At 39.2% G+C, this 27,869-nt stretch overlaps 4 protein-coding genes across 4 annotated transcripts; 1 reads left to right on the top strand and 3 right to left on the bottom strand.

Moving 5' to 3' along the window:
* Positions 1–224: 224 nt before the first annotated feature.
* LOC132784707 (prolyl 4-hydroxylase subunit alpha-2) lies at positions 225–4,531 on the top strand. The gene is made up of 6 exons (XM_060790495.1): positions 225–500; positions 2,724–2,878; positions 2,967–3,123; positions 3,188–4,049; positions 4,106–4,271; positions 4,331–4,531. Exons 1-6 carry the CDS (start codon positions 331–333, stop codon positions 4,429–4,431), a joined length of 1,611 nt encoding a protein of 536 aa, XP_060646478.1. The 5' UTR covers positions 225–330; the 3' UTR covers positions 4,432–4,531.
* Positions 4,457–6,873, bottom strand: LOC132784708 (prolyl 4-hydroxylase subunit alpha-1). The gene is made up of 5 exons (XM_060790496.1): positions 6,163–6,873; positions 5,944–6,098; positions 4,923–5,878; positions 4,701–4,866; positions 4,457–4,645 (listed from the first exon to the last, which is right to left on the bottom strand). Exons 1-5 carry the CDS (start codon positions 6,351–6,353, stop codon positions 4,578–4,580), a joined length of 1,536 nt encoding a protein of 511 aa, XP_060646479.1. The 5' UTR covers positions 6,354–6,873; the 3' UTR covers positions 4,457–4,577.
* Positions 6,874–6,946: 73 nt separating this feature from the next.
* Positions 6,947–27,435, bottom strand: LOC132784705 (prolyl 4-hydroxylase subunit alpha-1). The gene is made up of 11 exons (XM_060790493.1): positions 27,026–27,435; positions 17,122–17,331; positions 10,893–11,044; positions 10,660–10,816; positions 10,400–10,587; positions 8,507–8,676; positions 7,963–8,445; positions 7,838–7,903; positions 7,687–7,755; positions 7,523–7,619; positions 6,947–7,464 (listed from the first exon to the last, which is right to left on the bottom strand). The coding sequence occupies exons 2-11, from the start codon at positions 17,313–17,315 to the stop codon at positions 7,379–7,381; spliced, it is 1,662 nt and encodes a 553-aa protein (XP_060646476.1). The 5' UTR covers positions 17,316–17,331; positions 27,026–27,435; the 3' UTR covers positions 6,947–7,378.
* Positions 11,964–14,953, bottom strand: LOC132784704 (putative uncharacterized protein DDB_G0271606). Its single transcript, XM_060790491.1, has 2 exons — positions 12,703–14,953; positions 11,964–12,631 (listed from the first exon to the last, which is right to left on the bottom strand). Exons 1-2 carry the CDS (start codon positions 14,104–14,106, stop codon positions 12,296–12,298), a joined length of 1,740 nt encoding a protein of 579 aa, XP_060646474.1. The 5' UTR covers positions 14,107–14,953; the 3' UTR covers positions 11,964–12,295.
* Positions 27,436–27,869: the final 434 nt, after the last annotated feature.

The raw sequence follows: 27,869 nt of genomic DNA, 5'->3' as shown, positions 1-27,869 counted from the left end.
GCTATGCAAAGTAATTGCGTGAGATCTTCGCGGTCATTAACCTGAAAATCAAGCGTAGTCAACTTGTGCCTGTTGCTTTCTCGTGGACCATTTAAGCCTGGAGGGCAGTTCTTTGACCACGATCCGAAAATGCCGGCCTAAACGACACCCGCTGCCAAAGCTCAACGCTTATCCAAAGTCGAAGCTTTTTCGAGTCTCAAGATCCGCTGAGATCTGAACAACGAGCAGTTTCTAACGAATCGTCGCGCCGCGTAGACATCTTTAAGTTGTTTTAGAATTAATTATTGTTGCTTTTTTATATGTGTTTAATCTCGCCTGGGATTAGTCGTAATGAAATTGCTGACAACTCTGCTAATTACTTTGCACTTGGCCATCTCCAGTGCGGAGTTTTTCAGCTCAACAAGCAGCTTGGAGCAACTGCTTCGCACTGAGGTGATCCTGCTATCGGAGCTACAGAATTATGTAAACGAGATCAAAGAACATGCGGAGTTGCTGCAGAGGTGAGAATTAAGCTAATGATGCCAAGAATACAAAAAACTAGCTGAAAAAATGAAAGTCTCAGCTGAGTTCACTGGCCAAAAAATTCTAGCTGCTTTGACTTGCAAACTAAATTGATTTAATTGAGATCAAAAAGTCGTTGCTTTGTTCCAACATTTCTGAAAGTATCAGCTGAGTTTTCTGGTAAAAAAATTCTAGCTGCTTTGATTTGCAAACTAAATTGATTTAAATGAGTTCAATAAGTCGTTGCTTTGCTTTCTGCCTTTAAGTCTTAGCTGAGTTCTTTGCTCAAAAAATGCTAGCTGCTTTGATTAGCAAACTAAATTGATTTAAATGAGATCAATCAGTCGTTGCTTTGTTCAGGCATTTCTGTTTATAATTTCCACTGCTTATCTTGTTAGTACAGCATCTTCATGACCTTATGAATATTTCAAAATGAATAAGCAACTAACGCCCACAGTCGTTGGTATTAATAATGAGGTAGGCAGGCGGCCAACGCATATGAGGCAGCTTCTTTAGTCTTTCGGTCAAAACAAATGGTTGATCGTCGACTTATCGACTTATGAACGGCCTCTCAGCTTTGTGCTTCGGATGCTAAAAAGTAGCTTTATTAGCTGGATTTGGGTTGGTTTTTGTGTGTGACTAAAATGACTAAAATGAACGGCCGCTTTTAGCAATTTTTTTTCATTTAATTACATTTTATTTTCGCATTCCCATCTAACCGGTTTACATTATGACATCTGGAGAAGTGTCTCGCCTAAGAGTAAAAGTGCAAAAACACGCGCATTAAATTGTTTATTTAGTTATTTATGATAATCTTGATCTGTTCTTTATTTACAACTATGCTAATAGTTTTCATAATGTGCAGCAACTAATTATGCATTTTGTCACATTTTATGAGCTGCTAATTTCTTTTCGTTGTCTTTTGTTTGACATATCTTCGGCAAACTTCTTTTTGATGTTTATATTAAAATATCTATCGCTCTCGATTGTCGTTATTATATAGATAATTGCTGCATGTTTATGCGATTATTCAGTTAAAAGTGTCAACGACTTGCCAGATTTTTGTATTAATATCGCATTTTAAAGCTGAAATGTTGAAATTTCATATTTCACTTTTATACTTTTGTTTGTTCGACTGTCGCACGTAGAACCAACAAAAAACCGGCTTCCAAATGAGAAGCACCGTTAACAAATTATTAAGAAACATTCGCAAAACGTTAATATATTATTTGCACATTCTTGATTTTATTTCGCAATACAATTCGCAACTGTTTACATCATTCAAAGTATAGCAAATTGTATAGTTGTTGATTTGCTATAACAATTTCTTTCTTTCTTATATATGCATCTATTGAGAAATATCTTATTGACCGCAAGATTGTTATTTATGACTGTGGGGCGATTAGAACAAACGAGTGCTACCACTTAATGGACAATATCGATAAAAATCGCAGATGCTGTCGCGCGGCATCTTTTTGCCGTTTAAAGTTATGGCGCTATTTAAATGGTCGATAAATGTTATTTTGCCAAAAAAAAGAAGCGTACAAAATATAAAATCATTAATTACTTAAAGCCATTCATAACTATCTGGCAGAAGACGTTCACTGAGTGCATCAGTTAGAGTAAAACAAAAGAGATTTTTCGATAGCATCAAATTAATGTTATATGTTATCTTATTTATATCAGTTTCACATTTCTAATTAAACTTGTTCCATTAATTGTTTCGATTATGCAATGCAAATTGAAATGCTTCTAAGAATATTTAAAGCACAATAGATTTTAAACTTTAATCAAAGTATGACTAAGTTTTTAACCAGTTGAATTTAGCACGTGTATTCAAAATTTTTAATAGTGTTTTCTAAAGTTCAGATCCATTTTATGGCCACTAGAGTATTTGATCTTCGCTAACTCGAAGCAGAAGCTTCTATGCTATGTTTTTTGTTTATAAACTTCTAATTAATTTAACTATGACAAAGTATTAAAGTGTTTGCAAATGTGTTGCCAGGTGAAAAGGCAACACCTGAACTTGGTCCCCAAAAAACAAAAACACAACGACACATGACTGATAGATGAATTATGTAAATTTGTGTTTATATTTTTTTTTCGGTGGGTTTATGCAAATTGAAAACAAATACGAGTGCGAGAGTATGAAACAATTTAAAGTCTGATTAATGTGTAATATCGTAAATCCGGCATGGAATTCCATCAATGTTCTTTTGCAGTGAAATTGATGCCATTAAAGCGGAACATTTGAGCGCCTCCGATAGCATCGAGAGCTACCTCAACAATCCGGTGAATGCGTTTCGTCTGATAAAGCGACTGCACAGCGATTGGGAGACCTTCGAGAGCAGCGTAGAGAGCGAAGCGAGCCGCATAAGTTAGTATCTCTAAGACTTTCACTCTCAAGTTGTCTGACTAATCCACCTTCTGTTTCGTCTATTGTCTGACGACCTTTTGAACAATAGATTACCTCGAGGCGATTGCCGGCCACCGCGAGAACTTGAGCTATCCCACCAAGGAGGATTTTGTGGGCACTGCGTTGGCTTTGACGCGACTGCAGCAAACCTATCAGCTGGACGTGAGCGAGCTGGCGAGTGGCATGCTGAATGGTGTCAAATACGGGTGAGTGGGCGTGCGTCATGTGGCAATCACAAATCAAACTACAATGACAGCTCATCGCTTGCAGCGCTGCAATGTCCTGGCAAGATTGCTTTGTGCTCGGCCAGCATCTGTATGAGTTGCGTGACTACAACAGCACGGTGCCTTGGTTGCAACAATCGATGCAACTGCTGGCTCAGCAACACTATGCCGATGAGGCGGCATCGCTCGATTTCATGGAGGCTGTCGTCAGCTATCATCAGGCAATGGGCGACTATCAGAATGCGCTCAATTTGATCAATCATGTGCTCAGCGTGCAGCCAGAAGAGCGACTGCATCTCCTAGAGACACGTCATCAACTTGAGCAGCTGATTACAGATGGTGTCAAGCGCGGTTTGATGCACGAGGTGATTCGTCGTCCAGGTGACTATCATGCCAGCAAAGAGTATGATCTCTATCAGCAGGTGTGTCGCGAGGAGCTGCTGCCAACCCCGTCTGCTCAGAGGGACTTACGCTGTCGTCTGCACAGCGGAAGAGCTGGTGAAATGAGCTATCAACCCTACAAGCTGGAGGAACTGCATCTCGATCCCTATGTCATACAAGTGCACGATGTCATTGGACTCCAAGACACCATTGATTTGCAGCAAGTGGCACGTCCCAAGCTGCAGCGTTCACAAGTCTATAGCTTAGGTGGCAATGATCCGACTTCAGCCAAGTTTCGAACCAGCAAAGGCACAAGTTTTCCCTACGAGAAACATGCAACAATGCAGCGATTGAGGAGACACATGGCCAGCATAACTGGCTTGAATATGAACTCGGCTGAGCATCTGCAAATAGCCAACTATGGCATAGGCGGTCACTATGAACCGCATATGGACAGCTTTGATGCCACACATGATTACGCTCAGGATGTGGATGACACCAATCGAGTGGCCACGGGCATCTTCTATGTGAGTCAGACAACTGGAAAATCGAATTCAATATCTTAACATTTTATTCTTTATAGCTCTCAGATGTGGAGGTTGGAGGCGGAACTGCTTTTCCATTTCTGCCACTGCTGGTTACCCCGGAGCGTGGCAGCTTGCTCTTCTGGTACAATCTGCATCGCAGCGGCGCTCTGGATTATCGCACCAAGCACGCCGGTTGTCCAGTGCTGCAAGGCAGCAAATGGAGTGAGTAGCAACAGAGAAATATATTTTAAACATAATAAATTTAACCTCTACTCAAACAGTTGCCAATGTCTGGATACGCTTGAAGGGACAGCAAGATGTTAGACCTTGCGCTCTGGAGCGCGATCATGAGATCTCTTTGCCCTTTAAGGACTATAACTAAAACAAAAGTATTAGATGATAATTAAAGTTTATTGTGATAAATATCAAACAGAGATTTGTTAGCTGATTAAAGTGATTTTATAATTTCAAATCAAATGAAAATGAAGTGCTTACTAAATGCAAAATCTGTGAAATATTCCTCGCTACTCATTTTTTGTTAAGCGTGCAAGGCCTGAGGAACTCTTGTCTGGTGGAATGCACCCAAATGTTGCTGACTAAAAAATAAAAAATATAAAAAAAGAAATAAAGGGATTCATTCTGAACACTTACTTCGCTTGAAACCCTCGAGCACCGGACAACCAGCATGGAAAGTGCGCTCGTCATTTTCCAGCGATCGCAATTGATTGTGCCACATGACCATGGAACCCTTAATGGGCTGCAGGAATACATTGAGCTTAGGGAATACCGTATAGCCACCTTGCTCCACATCAGAGAGCTGGAAAGTAAATCAGATTTATAATTTGCCATAGAACAAAAGTTACTCCAACTCACATAATACATAACCGTGGCAATGCGATTGCCCATGAGCTCATATTCGCCGGTCAGCGAAGACATATAGTCCCAATGTGGTGTATATTGACCGCCAATGCCATAATCGGCCACCTGCATTAGCTCATCGTAGTGCATATCGAGCCCAGAGATGGCGCCAGTCAACCTCTTAAGCCACTCCATAATGGGCGTGTCGTATTTGAGCCAAACCTGTTGACTGACACGAATATCGCTCACGCGATTGCCATGAAGCGTGGACCGCACCTTGGTCTTGTCTTCGGCTGCCACATAGATTTCCTCAATTTGCACATCGCTCAGCACACCGTGATACACATGAATATCCGGATTGCGATGCGCTTCCTCCACATTCAATGGCGCCAGTCGGAAGAACGGATGACGCTTTGAATCGCGATAGCAACGCAAAGTTTTATCCTCTGGCTCATTTCTCGGTAGATGTTTGCCCTGACAGAGTATCGTGTAGTTTGCTCTCCAATCCATTTCTTCCTCTTGATCCGGACACTTTTCAGCTCTCTTCTCCAAGTACTTGAGTGTATGTAGGGCAGGCAGTGAGGAATCCTCCGGCACCGCATCTGCCAATATGTCAACAGCCATTTGTTTTTCGCCCAACTCAATGTACGTCAAAGCCAAGTACTCGAGCACATCAAGATTGAACTTCTTCACCTCTTCGCTGTCCGCCTCCTCGAGCATATCGTATGCCAAAATTAACCACTCTAGTGCCGCTTTATAATCCGCCTGATCGTACAGATGGACACCGATTTCATAGCAATCACGCCACAAGAAAAATGTGCCTGTAGAGAATTCAGTGCCTGCAGCAAAATCAGAAGCTGAAATATTGTAGGTTTTCTGCAGCCGCACAAAACCTCTGGCAATGCCACGCAGATCGTCGAGTTCTGGAAAGCCAATTTCTTTGGCGATGATATCCAACACGGCCTGGTAAGCTAAGCAGAAGTTGGATTAATTTAAATAATGCCCAGCAAATGCTCGAAACAAAATCAACACGAACTGTTCGTTATCGGATTGTCCTCCAGCTGTGCGTGCAACTTTTCCCAGTCCTCGACCAGACGTCTGGTCAAGCGAAATGTATTCAGCGGCAGCTCCCAGTAATCGTCGCCCTGCTGCTCAGCCACTTCATGCTCACGCTTCACACGTGCCACGAAACTGTCAACAACAACATCAATCAGCCGCTATGTGCAACACTTCTGTGTGTGGAACATTTTCATACCTGCGATACTCGTCGAGCTGCTTCTCCTGGTCTTTCAAGAAGTTACGCGTGGCAATCACCAGCTCCTTCTCCAAATTCTCCAGTTCCATCATTTTATCAGCGGATGAATAAAACTCGCCACTGACAGCATTTATGCAGAGACTGCTACCGAGCAATAAAATACTGACTATGCTAAAACTTTGTTCGAACATTGTGGAAATTGAAAAGTGGGAAATGTATCGACCTGGCCAACGAACTGTTGGCTAATGAATGTGGAGAGCAAAGAACAGCTCAGCTTATGCTTGCTATTTACCTTTCTAATGGCCCAAAAAAACGCGTATAAATATTCCAGTTAATACTGTCACGTATCCACACGCAACAAAAACAGATGTGGCTAAGTCAACAACAGCACAACGATGACGGGAACATCAATAACTTTTCTAATATTCAATTTTCCCACCTCATGTGCTGCATTTTACATTTGAAATCCCACGGAACAAGCTTCTCAATTTATGCGGCAGCAAATAAATCAAATACACACACACACACTCACTCTGTGTCCATTGACAACGACTCTGACTCTCCCACACACACTCACAAAAGAACACATCACATACATTCACTTGCTGCACTTTGCTGTCCGTGTAAATTGAATTTGCCGTTGGCGCTGCAAAGTATGCAACACATGTTGTATGCGCTTTTTACCAGCAACCGATTTATGCAAACACCCACACATCGTTATCTATTTGCCACAGTATGCACTCCCATTGTGGCACAGCGAAATAAAATTGTGTCACTCGCAGTATTTGCAATTTCTCATATTTTTATTTTACACTCTTTGCAAAGTGTAGAGTATATCAGTAAGTTCGTTTTAATTGAGATTGTTTGTTGTTCTTGTTTTCTTCGTCTAGAGATTAAAACTATCAATATACAAAAATGTTTTGATAAATTCAATAATAGTAGCATGCCTAAGATGAAACTAATGTCAAAAACTGTTGACAGTTAGTTGAGAAAAAAAAACAGTATTTGTGTGTTTTGTTCGTTTTTGTGTTGCAACAGCCGGTCCTCCATTTTGGGTGTGTATGTTATAGGTGTAGATGCTGTATGTACAATAGGAATAGAAACCGATTTCCGGCTGGCTGGAGCATATAGATAAAGGTATGTAAGTAGAGTAAGTGTAAGTAAGCACATGGGGCAGCTGGCAGTTGAGATAAAGTGACAGCTTGAGCATTTCTCTCTAGATGGCGAAATCACCATGATCCGCAGTCAGATCGCAGGGTCTTCTGAACTCCTGACCACGCTCATGTATCCACTTGTTAGACACTAGAAGATAACTCAGTTTCAGCTTTAATAAATTTGTATAGATGGTAAAGAAACTCACCCCATTTGGAACCTGTTAGCACTGGACAAGCAGCATGTCGCGTTCTCACATCTCCCTCGCCTGAGCGATGCAAATTCATCCAATATGCTGCCGTGCCCTGCAAATAAAATACGATACATAGACTAACATCGATTTGGGATGACCTTGTTTCTGCTTCGACAAACCTTTTTGGGCCACAGTGCAGCATGCAGTGAGGTGAAAACTGTGGCGCCTCCCTGCTCCACGTCGGTCATCTGCAAAAGGGACAAAAACAAAAAGAGATAACTAAAGTTTGGCACGAGTTTACAAAATTTGGTTGCAGCTCGTTAAACTTACATAGAACAACATGGTGGCAATACGATTGCCTAGATTGAGACCCTCGAAGGCACGTTTCTCCTCTCGCTGCAAGTCAAACCAAACCTTAGCAATTTGTTCTGCCCGAGGTCAGACCTCAAACTTACCCGCGCAAAGTCAAAGTGTGGCTCGTAGTGACCGCCAATGCCGTAATTGACTACTTGCAGTTCCTCCGCGGAGTCCATATCGAGGCCCGTCATGTCGGCGGTACGCTGCACAACTGTGCTAATGACACGATGCTCGGCGGTCTTCAACCAAGCGGATTTGCTGATGCGATAGTTCGCTGTTTCCAGCGCTCCAGTCACAGAGTTTTGCACTGTGGCACGACGGAAGCGAGGACGCGCCATGCGCTTAATAATCTCAATTTCGCTGTCGTACATCGCATCGTGATAGATCACAATGTAGGGATCCTTGTGGGCCTCTTCCAGCTTAAGTGGTGCAATGCGCAAGAAGGGCACATTGTTGGTCACATAACGACAGCGCAGTGGACGCAGCTCAGCTGGCGAAGGTTTCAATTCTCCACGGCAAAGCATTTCGTAGGCTTTACGTTCGGTCATATCGAAGACACCAGGATCACTTTTGGCCACAGGCTACAGTTTGAGAAATGCATTTAGAATTAATGTTGTAGATGGAGTCCAATTGACACCTTACCAAGTCGGAAACGGGCATTTCATCGCTGCCGTCGTCGCCCTTCATTTTGCGTAGTTCCTTCAGGTGGGCAATTTCCTTTTCGTAGAACTTCTTGTTGCCATTCGCACGCTCATGGTTTGGCAGCAGTTGCAGCAGCTCATTTGTCATGGTCAGTGCGCTCTCCACGTTGCCTGGCCAGCGCAACAAATTCATCGCAGGAGCAGCAAGCAGCGAACGAACGGTGAGAGAGAAGACAAAATTAATTGCTGCCTAAAAGCATGCTACAGTTTTTTTGCTTGCTTTCTTTATTTTACTTGGCCTCCACTTGAAATTGCCACTGCTGCGACCCCAAAAACCCAAACTAAAAGTTGAAATTCGTGCAAGTTGTAGATACAGTAGGCCCTCGCCAAAGCTGACTACACTTAATTGTAAATTCTTTGTGAACTTGCTGGCCATATTTTAAACGAGCCGCACAAAAGTATGCAATACTCTTAAGATTTCCATTTCCATGGAATTGCGCTCTCACTGAAATGATTAATACATTAAACGATAGCCCCTACGTTAAATGCATAATAAATTATTTATACGCTCCCAAGTGTTCTCCTCCTCCATTTCACTTTGATGTACACACATACATTCACTTTTAATGCCACGACACGAAGAAGAAAACGTATGTATGTTAAAAGGAGCAAGCGAAATAAAAACAAGTTTTATTTGCAGCCGCAAAGACAAACTTTTTGTGCTCCTTTCAAACTTGTCCTTTTCTTGTTGTTTTTCTTTGGCGCAAAACTTCCCATTTTCCGTTTGGACATTTGCAAATATGTATTTGTGTTTATTTATGGCCACCGACCAGCATATTTAAAGTAGTTTTCCAATGCCATTTAGCTTTTTGGCCTTAATTAGTTTGCTTAAAGAGAGATAGAATCTTAAAGCATTGAATATTTTTCGGTAGCTTCAAGCTTCAGAAGTTGAGTTGTTCATTTAAATCTACATATTGCATGCCGTTGGCAGCAATTGTGACACATGTGCGCTAGACAAGGCAACACCGCTTGTGTCAAAGTGCCTGGAAACAGACGCCACAGGGAAAGCAAAAGAAGTCAGAGGATGTGCATGTTTTTTGCACAATTTCCACAATATGACGGCAGTTCCGTGCTGCCATGGCACGCCCATAAATACAGTCGAGTCGCGCAAAGAAAAAAACAGAAGAGAAACGTAGTCATTGAGACAGATACGCTTACATAAAAAGTTACAGATACAGAGATACAGCTACAGATTGAAATACAGAGAGATAAAGTTATGTGTGGCAAACTGTCACAATGAGTAAGGACTACGAGTATATGCGTTAAGCAGGTTCCTTGGCCTGGGGCAACAATCGGGGTAATAAGGCATTAATAAACCGTACCTCAAGTACGTGCAGTTCAGCTGGCAGCAAGTACGTGATGTGCTGAGCTGATAGACCCCCAGAAGGCGGAGGACGTTAAGTCAGTCACAATATTGTCGTAGCAACAATTTTTCGCACTTAACGACCGGAGCTTAATCGCTGGAGAGCACACCGAAGTGCAGCTCAGCTCGCAGTCGCCCACCTGGGCTGTAGAAGGGCTACAGCAAAGTGCAATTTCCTGCAGCCAAATGGCCAGTGACAACAAGAGAGAGAGCCATAGAAACAACGAGTGGGCAGCCCCGCACAGTCTCAGCGGCAGCCCTCAAAAGTGTCATGCAAACGAGACGAAACGTGAGCCAGAGAGAGAGAGAGAGCGAGAGAGGCAGGTATAGGGAGTGAGCACACAAGAATAACAGTAAACAGTCGCACAAATGGCTGCAGGGCGATGGAGAAGCCCAAACTCAAATACGTAGCAAACTCGGTAAGGTAAACTCGTATTTTTTTTTAGCTGTGTGTGTGTACTGTACACTTACCCTGCTTGTAGGTGGAGAAGGCGAGGTATTCGAGTAAATCGGCACGCGTAAAGCTTTGCGTCTGATTGTGTGGTTCCTCCAGCATTCGGGCCATTGCTTCATTCATCCACAAGACCGTATGGTAATAGTCTCGATTAACGTAAGACTGTCGTCCCAGCTCAAAGCAATCATCCGACGACATTGCGGTGCTGTTTCGAAAAGCGTACACATAATAAATCCCATGATTGCAAGTCTGCACATTTTGCACATTTGCAACTCACCTGTACTGTATGCCATTGAGTTTGCCACGTGCCACACTCGATGTGTCCAGTTGATAAGTGTCCTGAAGTCGCAGCAAAGCCACAGCTGCCCCATTGAGATCCTCGTCCGATGGGAATTTCAGCACATTGCGATATTGTGTGAGATTTTGCACAAAATCTTTAGAGTGTCGTCGTTGGTAAACAGCATCAGTTTCAGTTTTCAGAGATTAGTCCGTTCGATTAGTTCGACTTACCAGTGCCCACATCATGCTCCATGAGATTCTCCACTTGACGCCAGTCGGTGGTCAGTCGTTTGGTCAACAGATACGCATTGATGGGATTCGAAACATAGGCGGTAATATCACTGGATGCATCCGCATGCTCTCTTTGGTATTCGTCCATTTTGCTGCGAAAAAGTTTCACAAAACAGATTACTAAGTAATTTTGTTACAAACTACAAAAATGTGCGGACGAGGGGAAAAAAACTAAACTAAAATTCTAACCGCGTTTGCGGCTTCGTGGTAGCTTAGGGAAAAAGTTTAAATGGATTAAAGTTACGCTCAAATTATAAAATCATTGCTGCTGCTGCTGATTAATTGCCGAGTGGAAAAGTTGCTAAATCATTTTATGCATTATAAATAAATGTGCTTTTCAAATTATGGCTACATTAAATTAAATACTTATGGCTTTTAAATTATATAAATGTGTTTGCAAATAAAAATGCGCAGTAGAAAGTTAAACTAAGTTTTAAAATAAAATTTTCTATAAATGTTCAACAACAGAAACTACTTCGAAGGAAGTTTCACTAAAATATTTGAAATGTTCCTGGAATAAATATAAGCGAAAGTTTTAATCTCTTGTAAAAGATACTCAGTTTCAATAACTTGGTTAAGCTTTAAGAGAAATAGTCTGGGTAATAAACAAAGAGAAGAGTTTAAATGTATTTTAAGCATCAATCCGTCTTAATAACTAAGCCCAGATTTCACAGAAATTTCTCAAGTGTTCTCAGCATAAATAAAGAGCTCAGTTTAAGTCTCAACTAAGCATCAATAAGTCTTAATAACTAGCCTTCAACTAGTATTAGACTAACAGCTTATTCACATAGAAAAGCAGTAGAAAAGTGAGAGCGACAAAATGATAAATAAATGCAAACAACTTGCATAAATTTATCACGCTTCGAAATGTTTGCTTCTGTGTGTTGAAGCAAAGCATTTATCAACAAAAATATTGCAAAAATACAAATACTTTGCAATGCTATGTGATTTGTCATGCCATCATCGAAAATCACAAAAAGAAAATGACAATTTATGGAATTCGTTGTGTGCTTCTTTTGTGTGTGTGTTTTGCATATTTATTGTTTATTTATTTGTGTGCAATGTGTCTTAACTTAAGTGTTGAACAATAATTTAAAATTGATTTAACAATACATGTGATATTTAGTTTTAATTTAAATGGAGCTCACTATTTTAATTTTTGTTGTTTATTTACAGTCTTTGTGCATAAAATTCGCAGCTGGAATTTCGCATCAAATTGAATTATTAATACTTGTTTTTTGGTCTCTTAGCCGTTCCGGGGGTGTCGTTTCGCAGGCGAAAGTAATAAATAAAACTAAACTAAACTAACACAACTAGAGTAAGAAACTAAAAGTAGTTGCCGCTTAGACCACATTGACGCGGTTATCAGGTGGCGGACGATAACACCACAAGCTGCCAATGACGCCAAGGCCAATGAAGAACATGGTGAATGTCGACAGCCCAAGGATGACGCCCGTGGTGACATCGTGCAGCGGGAGGCCGGGAAATGGATCCAACACAAGTATCAGCAAGAGGCCACAGCACTTGAACAGACAGAAGATGGTGACCAGAATGTATCCTGATGTATAGCTTCGATTGGGCAGCCAATCGCATTGTCGCGACCGAAAGCCAAGGAAGCCAAGTCCGACGCCACAAAATGAGGCAACCAGACCGAACTGCAGGTAGAACGCTTTGCCAAACTAGAGAAATAGATAGAGAAATTGCGTTAGTTTAAGGAATGTATCTGCAGCTGAAAAGTATCTCAACTTACGTGTGCTATCATGTAGATGATGAGTCCTGCATTCATGGTGCTGCCTACAACAAGCATCAGCGAAACAATTGCCAGCGTGATGGTTGCATTTGCCACCTTCTGTGGATACGACGAGCTGTTGTTCTTGCCTTGCAGCATGCTCAGATCTTGCTCTGGTTGCTGCTGCACACGTGGACTAATCACTGCCTGTGGTGGCACCACAGCTGGTGGCAACTTCACCGTCTCGTAGTGCAAACGCTGCGGCGACAAACGTTGCTGCCGCAGTGGCAACGCTGGCGATGGTGCAACCGAAACCACGGAGCTGGTGGTTTGTTGTATCTGCTGCTGTTGCTGCTGCTGATGCAAGTTAATGTGCTGCTGGCTTTGGTAGAGCTGCAGTTGCCGTTCACGTTGCAGCTGCTCGTAGTGTGCCGCATTGCGGGGCGTGGAGTGTGCCAATCGTGGTGGTGGTTGCATCTTGCGCGGCGTCGTCAGCAGTTCGTGCAACGCGCGTGTCGCAGCTGCCGCATTGCGTTGCTGCTGTTTTTGCTGCTGCGGTGTTGAGGTGCGCACATTGTAGGTTTGACTCAGCTCCGTGTTGCTCAAGCAGGTCTCCTGCTCCAGTTGCAACTGCTCCTCCAGCTCATCGTCATCGTCCGCCTCGGTTGGAATCACAGCATAACGATGTGCGCGTCCATTGTGCATTTGTATAATCTCCTGATTCTCATCGACCAACTCCTCATCCTCGGCTGTGGGCACCATTTGATAACGCTGATTGCTGTTCTTGTCCACAATGAGAAACGTTTTGCTACCAAAATCACTAGAGAAGGCATGTTTAATCTTTGGCTGCTGCGTTGGCTTCGCAGGCAACGCATTGATGTTCGGTGGCAAGCTGGCAAACTGTGTCTCCTGCTGCTGCTGCTGTGGCTCTTCGTGGAAGGAGTGCGGCTCCTCATCCGACTGCAGACCATGCCGCGAGCTGTAGCGATCAAGATTGTCTTGGGAGCGAGCCAAACGCTGCGCTGCCTGGCCGGGCACAATGGCATAGCGACTTGAGGCAGCACCGCCCAGCTCCTCGAGCGGCACAAGCGCATAGCGTCCGCAGCTCGATTGCGGTGGTTGCTGCTGTAGCTGTTGCTGCTGTTGCTGCTGATGATGATGTTGCAGCTGCAGCTGCTGTTTACGCGTCACCGAGCGCGTCGACATGCTACGCTGCATGCGCAGCGGCCCCTCGCGGGGATCGCGATACTTCGAAGCGGTGGCGGTGGCGGTGGCTGTGGCACTTGCTGCATTGCGGGACACAGCATTAAAGTTCAGCTGCAGGCTGCGATTGTAGATCGATTCAACGCGAGCATTGCTCGATGGCACCGGATAAAACTCGCTGTTCTGGCAGAATGCCGGATTTGTATAATTGTGCTTGGACATTGCCGCACTGTACTTTCAACTTCAACTGTCACTATTCAGTATGCTTCACTGTCACGGTCACGATCACGGTCACTGTTCACTGTTCACTATTCACTGTACGCTGAGTTTGGTGATCCGCTTCAAGCGACAACTGCGTCTCGACTGAACTAGCCAAGTTGGCTGCCAGTCGCTTCTCGACTTTGCAATTTCCTGCGCAGGCGCGCAGTCGACTGGATCGACAGCGACGCAAGCAGCGCTGCTTTTTCCCCCCTTAATAAACATAAGCATTTACTTAACACACACACGCACACATGCATATGTATTTCCACACATAATAATTGCGCTCAAGACACCCGTAGAACAACAATAAGAACAGCAACAAGAACAACAACAACATTCAGCATTCGACATTCGGCAGGCGACGTTTGGCGCGTTCCGTTCCGTTTGTGCTGGAAACATCTGCTCCTGCCTCGCCTGTGGTTGCTGCCACATACAACTTCAACTGCGACTGCGACTGCTGCTCAATGCCACATTCGAGGGTTGAAAACGTATTTCGGCCACAAAATATACGTTGAACGCAGCCGGCTGCCGCTGCTATTGCTGTTGATGTTGCTGTTGCATTCAATGCTTTTATCAGCAGTCTTAAATTTATATTTACTCAGCTCATAACGAAATAGGCGACGCCAATGCCCTCACACCAGCAGCACAGCACAACACATACATACATATAAGCGACTCCATACACAGCGCAAAAGAAAACCTCTCTAACTACAAAACACGCTCTTAAATGCTGTCATATTAAAGGGAAAACATGACACAAGAGTGTGGAGTGATCTTATAAGTTCTTCAAAGAAGTAATAAGATACTTCATTTCAATTAAACTGAATTATTATTTGATTTTATTTTATATTCTTTATTTAAATTATAATTATATGCATCGAGTGTTCATATAAGTTCTTTAAAGTAATAAGATACTTCATTTCAATTAACTTGAATTATTTTTTTATTTAATTCTATATTCCTTATTTAAATTATAAGTATAATTACAAGGAATTCATGTCGTGCATCAAGTGTTCTTATAAGTTCTTTAAGGAAGTAATAAGATACTTCACTAAAGCATTGAGTTATTATTTAATTTTATTTGATATTCTTCATTTAAACTATAATAATAATCAATAGGAAAACATGACACTATTAAATGACGCGATTTTCAAGATTTTAGACGAAGAATAGAATAAAATTGTTTAGCTAATTCAATTAAATTGAATTTATATTCTTTATTTCATTGGAATTGACGTGAACCTATTTACTGAATATCTCAAATTCAATAAAAATATTTTCATTTAAAGCAAAACATTGTGGTGTTATTGTTAAAATATACCAAATCAATATTGGCAAAATACTACAAATTGCATTTGGTATATAAATATACTACTTTATTGAAAATATACCGAAAGTTTTTGCAATATACAATTATTGTGGTATTATTGTTAAAATAAGGCGAATTGATCTACGAAAAATACTAAAATCAATATTTTGTATATCGATATACTTCTTTATTGAATATATACTGAGTATTTAAACTCATTAAAAATATAGTACTGTTAAAATATACCGAATATGCCGTATATTAAATACGAAATATACTAAAAGTTATATTTGGTATATCAATAAACTAATTTTCTAAATATGTACTAAAAGTTCTTTGCAATACGAAATTATTATGGTTTACGAAAAATGCTAAAAGTAATAATTCGTATATCAATATACTTCTTTAACGAAAATATACCAGAGATTTTCGCCTTATAAAGTTAAAAGATATAAGCATATAATTTTTTCTATATTTATTTTGAATGCTTTCTTTTTTCTCAGTGTATTTTATACACCCTAAGCTCGACAAGGCACATGAAGCTGCCGTTACATTTGCGCTGTGAATGTACACGAGTGTGAATATATGTGTGTATGTGTGTGTGGCTTATCAAGAGTCAATACTAAGCGTCGTGGGCAGGCACCTACACAATTTCCAAACTTCCCTAGCTATATCTCCCCCACAAACACAGAGTCTCTAGAAATGGAATAACACCCGCAGTTTGCATTTATGAATCGTGTTCTGGCCTTTGTCTGTGGCTAGTCTATGTTGGCCAACTTAATTGGATTTTATCCCCGATTCCCACTTCCCCCCTTCGCGAACACACACACATAAAACCAAAGGGCAGCAACAAAGTCGTAGCAAATCAATATTTGGAGCATAGTGCAAAGCGCCGAAGGATCTGCAGCTGTGACAAATAGCTGAGCATTTGCCGAATCCCTTTTGAGCAGCGAGCTGCCCAAATGGAAAATTTGAAGTTGGCATTAAATTTTAATTTGAAAACAGGCGGCAGAAGGCAGGCAGCAGCAGAAGCGACAGCGGCACGAGCCACACGCCGCATGCGGCAGCAACGATGATGATGATGATGAAGCAGAAGTAGAAGATGCAACGTCGACAACCTTTGCGACAAGGACAAAACAGCTGTCAGCTGTTGTGAGAGGATCTCTCGACAGACAGACAAAAGGCAGCCAAGAGATCCAAACCAGACCTGAGAAGAGCAGAGGAGACAAGAACAGACCTGGTTCCTCCGCAGCTCGCCATTTGATTAGGGGAGTTGCCTTACCGCATCCGCTGCGTCGCATTATCCTGCATCTCACATCCTTCCGCTTGCTGCAAGCAGCAAACAACAAGCGAGAGAAGGAGATACCGAAAGAGAGGGAGAGAGAGAGAGGGGCCACAACCTCAATCTATTTACTACATAAACATGCATAAACACGATGCTATATATACACACAGAGACAAGGGTAGCTTAAGATATACACCGTAAATAAGATACTTTTGAGCTGGGCGCCGCATAGACAACAAGGACAATGACAGAATGGCAGATGCAACAGCTGCCACACGCACGTGGCAAAAATGATGTGGTAAGGGACAAACACGATGCATTTATCAAATTGTGCAATGTCACCTGCAAAATGATAAGCTTCAAGTATCTTTAAGATACTCACTTCTTGAGATAGCTGAGCTTGTCCTCCTGCACTCGTATGTAACCCTCTAGATTGCTTATTAATACGGATTCAGTCTCAAGTAGTTCCTCCATCTCCGCCAACGCCGTGTAGACCTCGCCTCGAACTCCATGCCACGACAGCAGACCAAGCAGCAGAAGGACGCTGAGCGTCAATTGCCAGCAGCATCTCATCATCGTTCGTGTGTGTTAACTGTAAGCAAATAAAAAGATAGTTAAGACATTTGCAATTGCATTAAGTGCACCATCATCAAATGTGGCGACAATGTTTGCCATCATCACTTCTCCCTCACTTAAAAGCCTGGCTAACTAATTACTCTTCCCCCTCAAAGTGACCATCGATTTTGCATTAAACGCTCTTTGCTCATGTGTGAAACAGCAGTATAATCAAACGTAGAAGTTGTGTCTGTGAAATTCATTGAGCTTCGTATCGATTCATTTGCTGTTTGAGTAAACAAAACTTGTCCATCTTAAAGTCTGCAGCAAGCTGGCTTTTGACTTGAGTGTTGGCAGGAATTTGACCACACTGCGAACTTGAGCTCGTCATTTATTTTAATGAGCCATTGCGATACCCTGCAGTCGTTAAAACAAAGGCAAAGGCATCGTCTTAGTTATTTTCTTTTTATTTATCCGCTTTATATTATTACATTTACGAAAAATCTAATAATGTTTAAGACGTTATTTGGTCATGTGGGTTAAGTGTCGCATTGCCCTTTGCCTACTTTTCTTTTTTTGATTGTGAAGAATAAACAATCTTAAGGAAGTGTAGAAGATGCGGGTTACTTTAAATGCGGGTTTAAGATTCCTTTAATAATTTAAAGAATATCAATGAGGATAAATTCATTGCTATTATCGCATTCTTTAGCACTTCAAAAGGATCAATTTATTTCTATAAATACATTCTTTAACCTTTCAAAGACTAGTAATGTAAGTGTTGTAGATTTATCTAATATTTTTATGGGATAAATATTTTTGTATGATCACTTCAAACCATTTGTAATAACATAATAAGGATATCTACATTTATTTAATCTCATTCTTTAGCACTTCTCACAGTTTTTAATAATGTCATAAGGATAGCTACATTTCATTTATTACATGCTTAAGCCTATCAACGACTTTAAAATAATTTTAAAGATTTAATGAATATTTTGAATAAAATCTTAGGCATAGATACATTTCGCTCATCACATTCTTTTGCCTTTCTAGAACTTAATAACGTAATAATATTGTAAATTGTTCTTATATTTTATCTGAGGTTTAGATACATTTATTTTATCACTTTCCTTTCTTTCTATGGCTTCCTAATAACACTTAGAGAAAAGATACATTACATTGATCACATTCCTTAATCTTTTACAAGTCTTTTTAATATCATTATAAGAATAGAAAGATTTCTTTCTTAGCCTTTTCACAAATTTACAATAATGTTAATTAGGTAATTACAAATTGAATTTAAAATACAGAGTATTCTCAAGTCTATACTTTTCTCGATAAGCTTCCGTTCTTGAATTTAATTTAGCCTGCCATTCAAAGTACATATTTGTTTTACGACTTTTGGCTTACTTTTGCTGCGAAATCCGTTTATAGCAGTAAACATTGCAAGCAACATAAATTCGACTAGTTAATACTCTACAACAAACTCAAATAAAGGTGCGAATTATATAAATTTGTGCTTTTCTGTAGCAATTTATGAAAGCAGTAATAATAATAATAATAAGCTCGTAGTTATATTTTTACCAAATGTGAAAATGAATGAATTATTGAGGCTATTAATTAGCGATTCGTTGTGCGTTTGCTTATTCGCATACTTGAGATAAATGCGCTCTTAAGCATGTTTTATGGTTGCCCAAATCAAATTTAATTTGCATTTAAACGTGCTCGATTGATTAATTTCGATTCGAGGAGCTGTTGCAACACCAGCAGCAGGACACACTCGGCATGTGCAACAGCTTCTGTTGTGTGGCACGCGTTATACAAATGTCATTTAATTAATCAGCATTAATTATTTCAACTGCCCACACACAGAGAACCAAGATATACACACACTATGCAAGCTGACAAATAATTGCACACATTAATCAAACACTCAAAATTGAAATCGAAAAAATAAAGATGCCACTACTTAAAAAACCGGTTCAAAAAACGGCACAGAAAATACAATGACAAAAACATTGTTATCCATATCTCATCGATCTATAGTTAATATGCAAATTCAGATACAATGTGTGTACAACATGCTGCATCATTCAATATTTATTGCTCCATTCAATTGCAATCGCAGATACAAGCTATAAGATACAAGATAAGATAATATATTTCATTTTTATTGGCGCTGAAATTGAGACAAAGCTTGAACTTCAGTTAACATTTCAGCAAATTGGAAATTAGTTCGAGAATAAAAGCGAAATCAATCAAAGTAAATTATCAAGTTGTCTACCTTTAACTTTTAACTGATTTAATGCCTGTTCAATTTTAGTTTAAAGTTCATTTTTATACCCGCTACCCATAGGGTAGAAGGGTATTATAACTTTGTGCCGGCAGGAAATGTATGTAACAGGTAGAAGGAGGCATCTCCGACCCTATAAAGTATATATATTCTTGATCAGCGTCAACAGCCGAGACGATATAGCCATGTCCGTCTGTCCGTCTGTGTGTCTGTCCGTCTGTCCGTATGAAACACTGGATCTCAGAGACTATAAGAGATAGAGCTATAATTTTTTTTCGACAGCATTTGTTATGCTTGCACGCAGATCAAGTTTGTTTCAAATTTTTGCCACGCCCACTTCCGCCCCCGCAAATCAAAAAAATCGAATAACAAGCGTAATTTTAAAGCTAGAATTTTGGTATATACAATAATAACTATAGTATTTATGATTTCTGAAATTTTGGTTGCGATCAGATAAAAATTGTCGAAGTTATTAAAGAAATACTTTTGTATGGGCAAAAGCGCCTACTTACTAGGGGTCTGAGTTGCTTTGGCTGACAATCTGGTATATTGTGCTGTCTATGGTATATTTTGAATACGGTACTATGTCGATATACCAAATATACCATTCGGTATATTTTTAGTATTTTTGCAGTATATTTGGTATATTTTGAGAAAATACCGCAAAATATATTTCTTTTATTCAAAATGGGTAGCGGGTATCTCACAGTCGAGTACACTCGACTGTAGCTTTCTTACTTGTTAATCTTACACCTCTTCGAATTAAAGTTTAGCTTAAGTAGGCTTAATGTAAGCAGATTGGATAAGATTGATGTCAAGTTATATTTAAATTGATTATGTTCAAGTGTGAACATTAATCGCTATCTCTTAATCACTAATTCACTTAGTTGAAACCTAACTTTATTTGGGCAAGAAAACAAAGAATTTGTAGTTCAAGTTACTTTAGAATTATTCTTTCTTAATACTTCATAATTTATAAGATACAATATAACATTTATAAGATACAATATAACACACATTAATCTTACAGCTTCTTTAATTTAGGAAAGTAAAGAAAGATTTCATGGTTATTGAATTATTCAAAGTATTTTATAGTTTTTCTCTCTTAACACTACAAAATTTATGAGATACAATATAAAAGTCCTGACTTAATTTTTAATCTCTTAGCACTTCACATTAAAGTCTAGTTTAAGTAAGCTTCATTAAAGCAGATTAAAGTCAAGTTAAATTTAAATTGATTATGGCAAATTATAAGCATTATTTATAATCTCTTCATCAGACAGATTGTCCAGTTATTCAAGTAGATGCAATCCTATTTTAAAATTTAATTGTCAAATTACAAACATTATTCGCAATCTCTTCATCAAACATGTTTGTCATTTATTCAATTAGATTATAGCCCATTTAATTTGGGAAAGTAAAGAAAGGGTTTATGGTTATAGATTACTTGAAAGTACTTTACAGTTATACCACCTTAACTCTAAATAATTTACGAGCTAAAATCCAACACTCTGCAGTGATTTATTCAACATTTAATTCCACAATAAATTCGTAGTCTAAAAACCGCTCGTTATCAACAAATTCCAAATACTAATCGAGTTTGCCAAATATATAACTGAGCTTTTGTTCTATATTCAATCTAATAAATGTTCTAAATACTCTGAACAAGTCTGTCCGACTGTCTTCACAAAGTACAATAGAATTTCTTCCCTGCCCAAATAAAAAAAAAGTGGTCAGAGTTTTGATCGTTTTTTGGTCGAACCGGTTTTGCATAAAATTCCAGTTCTGAGCGGTCGATTTGAGCTGTTTGATTAGAAAGAGGCGCCCCAAAAGCGGAGGAGACACAGAAAGTGGCAAGACTAATGGATGCAGCAACGGTTTTATATCGAAGAGAAGACAATGACAGAGTTTTTTTTTTTATTTTATGGCTTCTACTAAATTCGTGTCGATTGCAGCGATTAATTGGAGTTCAAAGAACTTTTGGGTTACGAGGAAATCGCTTTACCGCATAGATATGCAAATGTATCTGACGGATACGCGTGGCTGAAGCTGTGCTTGCCTTGCAACAAGCAACAAGCGTCGCATTGTTGTTGCCATCCAACAAACAAAAACAAAACATTTAAAAATCATTAACGGTACACGCGTTACACAATCAAACTTATTGAAATGCAAATATTATTTGTATCTATATGAGAGGCTCACGCTTCAGCTCCATCTTCTCCTCCTCCTCCAACAGAAGTTCATCGCCAACTTTTGCAGCTGTTGTTGCTGCGAAAAGCATTGAAGGAATGTTTTCTTTTAATGAGTTCAGTGAACCGCACCACCAGCTGATCATTCAGCTTTTCTTTTCGCTTTTTGTACAATATTTATCTCAGAAAATATTCGCATACGAAAAAGGAAAAAAGAGCAGCAGCCACACAAAGGTAACTTTAATGGAATTGGGCGAAAAATTCTTGCGCAACGAAAATGCGAAAAGCGAATGTGGGGCAACCAGAATTTCTGCTTGAAGCGGCAAGAATTCTTTTTGCACAAAACAAAGTTGCAGTTTTACCTTTGAACCCGACAACTGAAAAAACAACACAACACAAGAGTTGCAACTGAAATACTTATTACGCAAATTCAGCAAACATTTGCGAAAGCGAAAGCGAACACATTATTTAACCATACTATATTATTATTTTTTATATTTGTATTAAATACAAATGTCAGCTAACAAATTACCATAGATACTGGATAAACAAGAATAATTTAGCAACTGTTTTGATTCGAATTTCGACAAAAAAAAATGAATTTATGTTAATTAAAAAACACTTTTAATAAATAAAACTGCAAACTCAACTTGAACTGGCGAAAACATATTTCAAACACAAACCATTCATAACTATCATAACTATCTTGGCTTAATAATTTATTCGAATTCAATGCTAAAACTCTGTTGCAGAATTAACATTTTCAACGCAGTTTCGAGCTGTGAAATATTTAACAAACTTTTTGTAGCATTAACATCCTGTTTTATGATAGTCATTCCGTTATGTTAATGATTACTTAGTTAAGTTTATGAGTCTGCACTTTTTGAATTTATTGAAACTTTTATTATGAAATATGCCTCAACACAGAAATTACAGCATTAGCTAAGAGTTTGTTTTATCGAAGTAAAATCAGATTAGATTTGAGGTTTCGTAAATATATTTTTTTTATATATATATTATGTTTCTTATATTGTATTTTTTCTAGGTTTATGAATATTTGTTCTTTTTACACTTGAAAATATCCCATTTTCTAATAAAGTGTTCAATCAATCATTATCATCATTCATGTTAAAACTTACATAATGAAGTATGCTTTAACTCAGAAATTACGACATTAATTAAGAGGATGTTTAAAAGAAATAAAATCTGCTTAGATATATATGGTTTTGAGAATCTTTATTCCTTAAAAGAGGTATATTGTTTTTATATAAAATTTCCTAAAAATTGTAGAAATTATGTAAGAAATACGTTTGTATTGCAAAAAACGCCAAATGCATTCGTATCTTTAGTGCTTTGGAGAACAATCTAATATATTTTGTAGTATTAGAAATATTTTATATAGCACTTCATCGATATATTTTCATATTCATATATTTCGATTTCATATTATATATTTCGATAAATTTCAGTACTTTTTTCGGTTTATTCTTTTGGTATTTTTTTAGAATATGGTCTTATTGAAAATAGTGAATCGAGCCCTCTTTTCCTCAAGAAATTATATTTCATTTGTGTATATTATGATTCTTAAATTATTTTTTCTTTTCCCACTAATAAAATCCTTAGTCAATATTTCATTGAAATTTAGTTTATGAAATTAATTTAGAAAACTTAAAAGTTTGTTTTATTAAATGAAATTACTTTAAAAAAAAAGTTTTGGAAACTATTCTTGATTTTGTTAATATGTTCTTCTCTAGTTTTATATTTTAAACTTGGTTCCTTATTTAGTTTTTTTTTTGTGTTATAGGCTGAACATTATACATTTATGACGCATGAAATCTAGAAAAACTTGTATATGCCTAACCAAGTAATCAAATTTTAATATAATCTTGTTAGATTTGGATTCCGCATTTGAATATAAGCTGGAAAATGTCTTAGCTAAGCTGTAAATTAAAAAAAAACAAGTTATCGCTGAGATTATTAATCTGATCTTATATTAGCTCTCATTTAGGCAGCTTTGCTTTGTTTATAAATGTAAATTTCGTATAAACGAAAACATTAAATTAATTTAATCTCACTTTACGTTGACAGTCAAACGAATAATCTTAATGCAATTTCGACCAGCTTCACATTATATGGTATTATAGATTTTTTGTAGCAATTGGAATTAAATGAAATGAAATCAAATTAAATGCAACACAATCTGATTAATTATGCAATGAAATTTGAGCATTTGCAGTTGCATAATTAATTTGATTTGCTGTCTGATCAACAACAACAAATTGTAAATAATCGAACACACAAAACTCACACACACGAAACTTTGGTCAGCATAAGCATAATTAAATTAGTGTGCAACATGAGTGTGCAATTTTTGTTTGCTTGGTGCCCCAAAACATGCCACATTCATGAGCATTCAATATTAAAGTTGTTGCCACAGTCAAAATTCGCTTGGCGTGTTGCAGTTATTGTCTATGTGCCACATGCGTTTGGTATATGCAACAGCCAAAAAAGAAAAAAAAATTGTGTTTTTCTGTTACTTTTTGCTTTGGAGGCATCTTCCTTCTTTACTCGTACGTTGTTTGCCACGCCATGGCAACAGCATATAATTGTTTTTTTTTCCTCCTCGCTGTGTTTTTTGCATTTTTCACTTGCGCTTCGGTTGCAATTAAGTTATGAAATGTTGTGCACAAAGCGCTGACTAAGCTCATTAGCTAAATGAAGCGACTGGCACACTAACTGAAAGTTTGAAAGAAGGAATGAATGATTGAATGACTGATTGAATGACTGACTGCACTTGCCTGCTTTTATTCCAATATTAAAGTCAGCTTTAATTTCCTTGCTAAAGGGAAGCACATAGTAGGTTGTTGTGGCAGGTTGCACGACACCACAAAAGCACAAGGTATTGCACACGCACACACACACACACATGCTGACACGCCTGCTGTCTTGCCACATGCCACATGCAGCAATAAGCAAACAACACACAAGGCTAGCTTCCGACTCCGCCTCCGCTTGCCTTAGATGAAGCAACCAATTCAAATGAAACTGTCAACAAGCTGCAATATAAGGGAGACAATTTCAAGCGGGACACTTGCAGCATCATCATTCAGGTGCAAATGTCAGAGGACAAACCTACAGCTGTTCATTAGTTAGTTCTGTGGGCAACAAAAAAGTCATAACTCCGCCAAAACAGAAGCTTCGCTGACATTTATGCGACTTTTCATTTGGGTTGACATTTGTGCTGAGAATGCAGCACGGATTCGTAAAATGCCACAACACAGACACTTGACTCTTCGCTGTTTGTTTGTGTGACCTTCTCTTGAGGCATTTGGCTCGGCTGTAAAACTCAATTGACAGCACTGTATTTTGTGTTTCGGCTTTTTTCGCTGTAATTTCCATGCGCAGTCTTTCAATTTAATTCGCTTGTTAGTTGCGCCTTTAGTGCTTAACAAGCATTTCATTCAACTGTCGTAATACTTTTTGAATACTTTGATTTTGTCACATAATTGGCATAACTTTTATGTTGATGCTGTTGGGGTGACCCCAAAAAAGAAAGAAGAAAACTGTCATCAACTTTTCAAGTTGAACTTGAACCCAACTCAATGTGACGGAAATGACATCAAATATTTATTAAAGGAGATCTGAGATGAGATGAGCAAGATGAGCAAGTGCTTCAAGTGCAAGCAAACAAGTTTGCTAATTATGAATGTCAAAATTACAATGTGCATAAATTTTACATTCACCTTGAAGAGCCAAGAGCAGCATAAAAAGCTGTAGTTGAAACCGGCTTCAAATAGCTGAGATAAAAGTCGTTAAAAAAAAAAACAGCTAAATAAAGATGCGACTTTGGCTAAGACTTTGCTGTCAATTATACAACAAAACTGCAGTTGAAATGGCAATTGAAACTGTAAGTGGAAGTGGAATTGGAAGTGGAAGTGGAATTGTGGCATTGGAGATGTTAGCGACTTGTAAGGAAGTTAGTTGAGGGGGGTAAGTGAGGTTATGTTGGCATTGGGGCACTGGGCAATTAGAGCAACACTTTCATTTGGCCTTTTTGCTTCGCTTTTCTAATATTAGCCAAGTGCTTCGCTTTAATGAATTGAGTTAAACGATGTCTTACAATTGATTTGCAATTGCAAAAGTTGTTGACGCTTCGTGACCGGTTTTCTTAAAGTTGCCTTGTTACTCAGAGTTGCGAATTGAAAAAAACAATCAAATGAATTTGTCATAAAATACAATATTACATGCAAGAGAATAGACGTCAACAAAAAATAAAAACTGGGTAAAGCAGTTATTAAAAATTAATAAATTTTAACTAATCACCGTTTAACTGCTGTCATTGAACAGGCTTCGTTTAGTTATCGAAAAAAAAATAAATTGTATAAATATATAATTAGCAGAATGCCAGACAAGCAGCCTCCAATTAGAAATGCGCTGCGCTCAATTTGCGTTTCTTATTTGAATTTCGTGTGGTTGGCAATTCGTGTTGCTGCCGTTACTGACTCCAGTTCCAGTTCATTTCCAGGCACTCAGTTTAGGGGTGTGTTTTCCAGTGAACACGGAACATAAACATAAACGAATGTCGGCGCAAAAGCAAGAAAATGAAAACGAAAACGAACCAAAACAAACGCTAGGAAATGACTACGTGACTGCGGCCAGACTGAATTTGATTCCCGTTGCCCACTGTGCTCCCTTTGCTCCCCCCTTGCTCGTTCCTTGACAGCTCCAACAAACATTATTTTTTTTTTGATGCGAGATAGTTTACTTATCGCCGACGCCGCCGCCTCAGCGCAATGTGTGGCGGTCAGCGAGAACGACAGCGCTGCCAGCAGCGGCATCAATTGAATCCACACACATGCACATTCATACATACACATGTGTGGACAGTAATAGCAAGAGCAACAACCACAGCGGCGACATCGGCGACAGAATTTAACTGCATAAATATACTTGTGCTCTTTATAAATACATATGGCGCATGCATGAACTTAAAGGAAAGGAAATTGTCATGACGTAGTTGTTGGTCGTCATCTCACTCTGGAAATTTCTTTCTAATCACAAATAAATGCTGGAATTAAATTTTATTGACCCACATTTTATCAGGGCAGGGCGAGAGGGAGACAACGCTTATCAGTGCAGGACGGAAGCTGCACGCTAAGTAACAAAAAAAACTATACGAGATCAATCTACACATGGAACACGTCAGCTTCTTGCTGCCCCCACCTCCTCAGTTGATCTCCCTCACTTACCCAACTTGTTGCCCCTTGATGATCTCTTCAAGCGTTGGCGGCACTTTATATTCTCGCCTTCTTCTTGTTATTGTCGTGTTCACCTTTTGTTTACAGTTTTATCAGAGTTCTTGCACTCTCACACACACACACGCACACACTGCCACAGCGAGTCGAGTTTTAGGTGTCTTGTGGCTCACTGTTGCACGCCCTGCACTTGCCACAAGAGTCGCGTCGCGTTTCTTTTTTGTGCTATAAATATGTTAATATCTACATATATTGAGCACTAAAATATAATAAGTGCAAGTACATTTATTCACACACGTGCGTTATTTACGGCCAGTCCTGAAATTTTTGTTTGCCGTTTGCGCTTTGTTAATAAATTACGCTGCCGTTTTTTTTTTTTTTATTTTCGGTTGGAACGTGTCCACAGTGCGACCGCGCGCTCAGCAGCACAGAATGGAACTGAAACTCGCGTTGTTGTCGCTGGCCGCAGCCAGTGCGCTAAAGAGCGACAGAGAGAGTGCGAGCGAACAAGAGAGCGCACGAAAATATTTGCTTGGTTTTGTTTTGAGTTTTACTTCGCAGTGTTCCACACAATGCGAGCCAATGCTTAGCGTAGACAGCAACCAGATTGCTCAGCTGCTCTTGTGGAATGCGTTGCGTTTGGCGCGCAGTTTGAAAAATATATCTTGTATTAAGGAAATCAAGTTGTAAATAATAATAAAATGCAAACATATTAATTACTTCCAAAACATTTACTTGGTTTTGTTTTGAGTTTTACTTCGCATTATGTGGAACACTGCGAAGTTGGATTGCGTTGCGTTGGGCGCGCAGTTTGAAAAATATATCTTGTATGAAGGAA

Source organism: Drosophila nasuta, chromosome 2R (assembly GCF_023558535.2).
Source record: "Drosophila nasuta strain 15112-1781.00 chromosome 2R, ASM2355853v1, whole genome shotgun sequence".
Lineage (NCBI taxonomy): Eukaryota > Metazoa > Arthropoda > Insecta > Diptera > Drosophilidae > Drosophila > Drosophila nasuta.
Note: the sequence above shows the minus strand (reverse complement) of the source record. Positions and strands in the feature narration are given on the sequence as shown.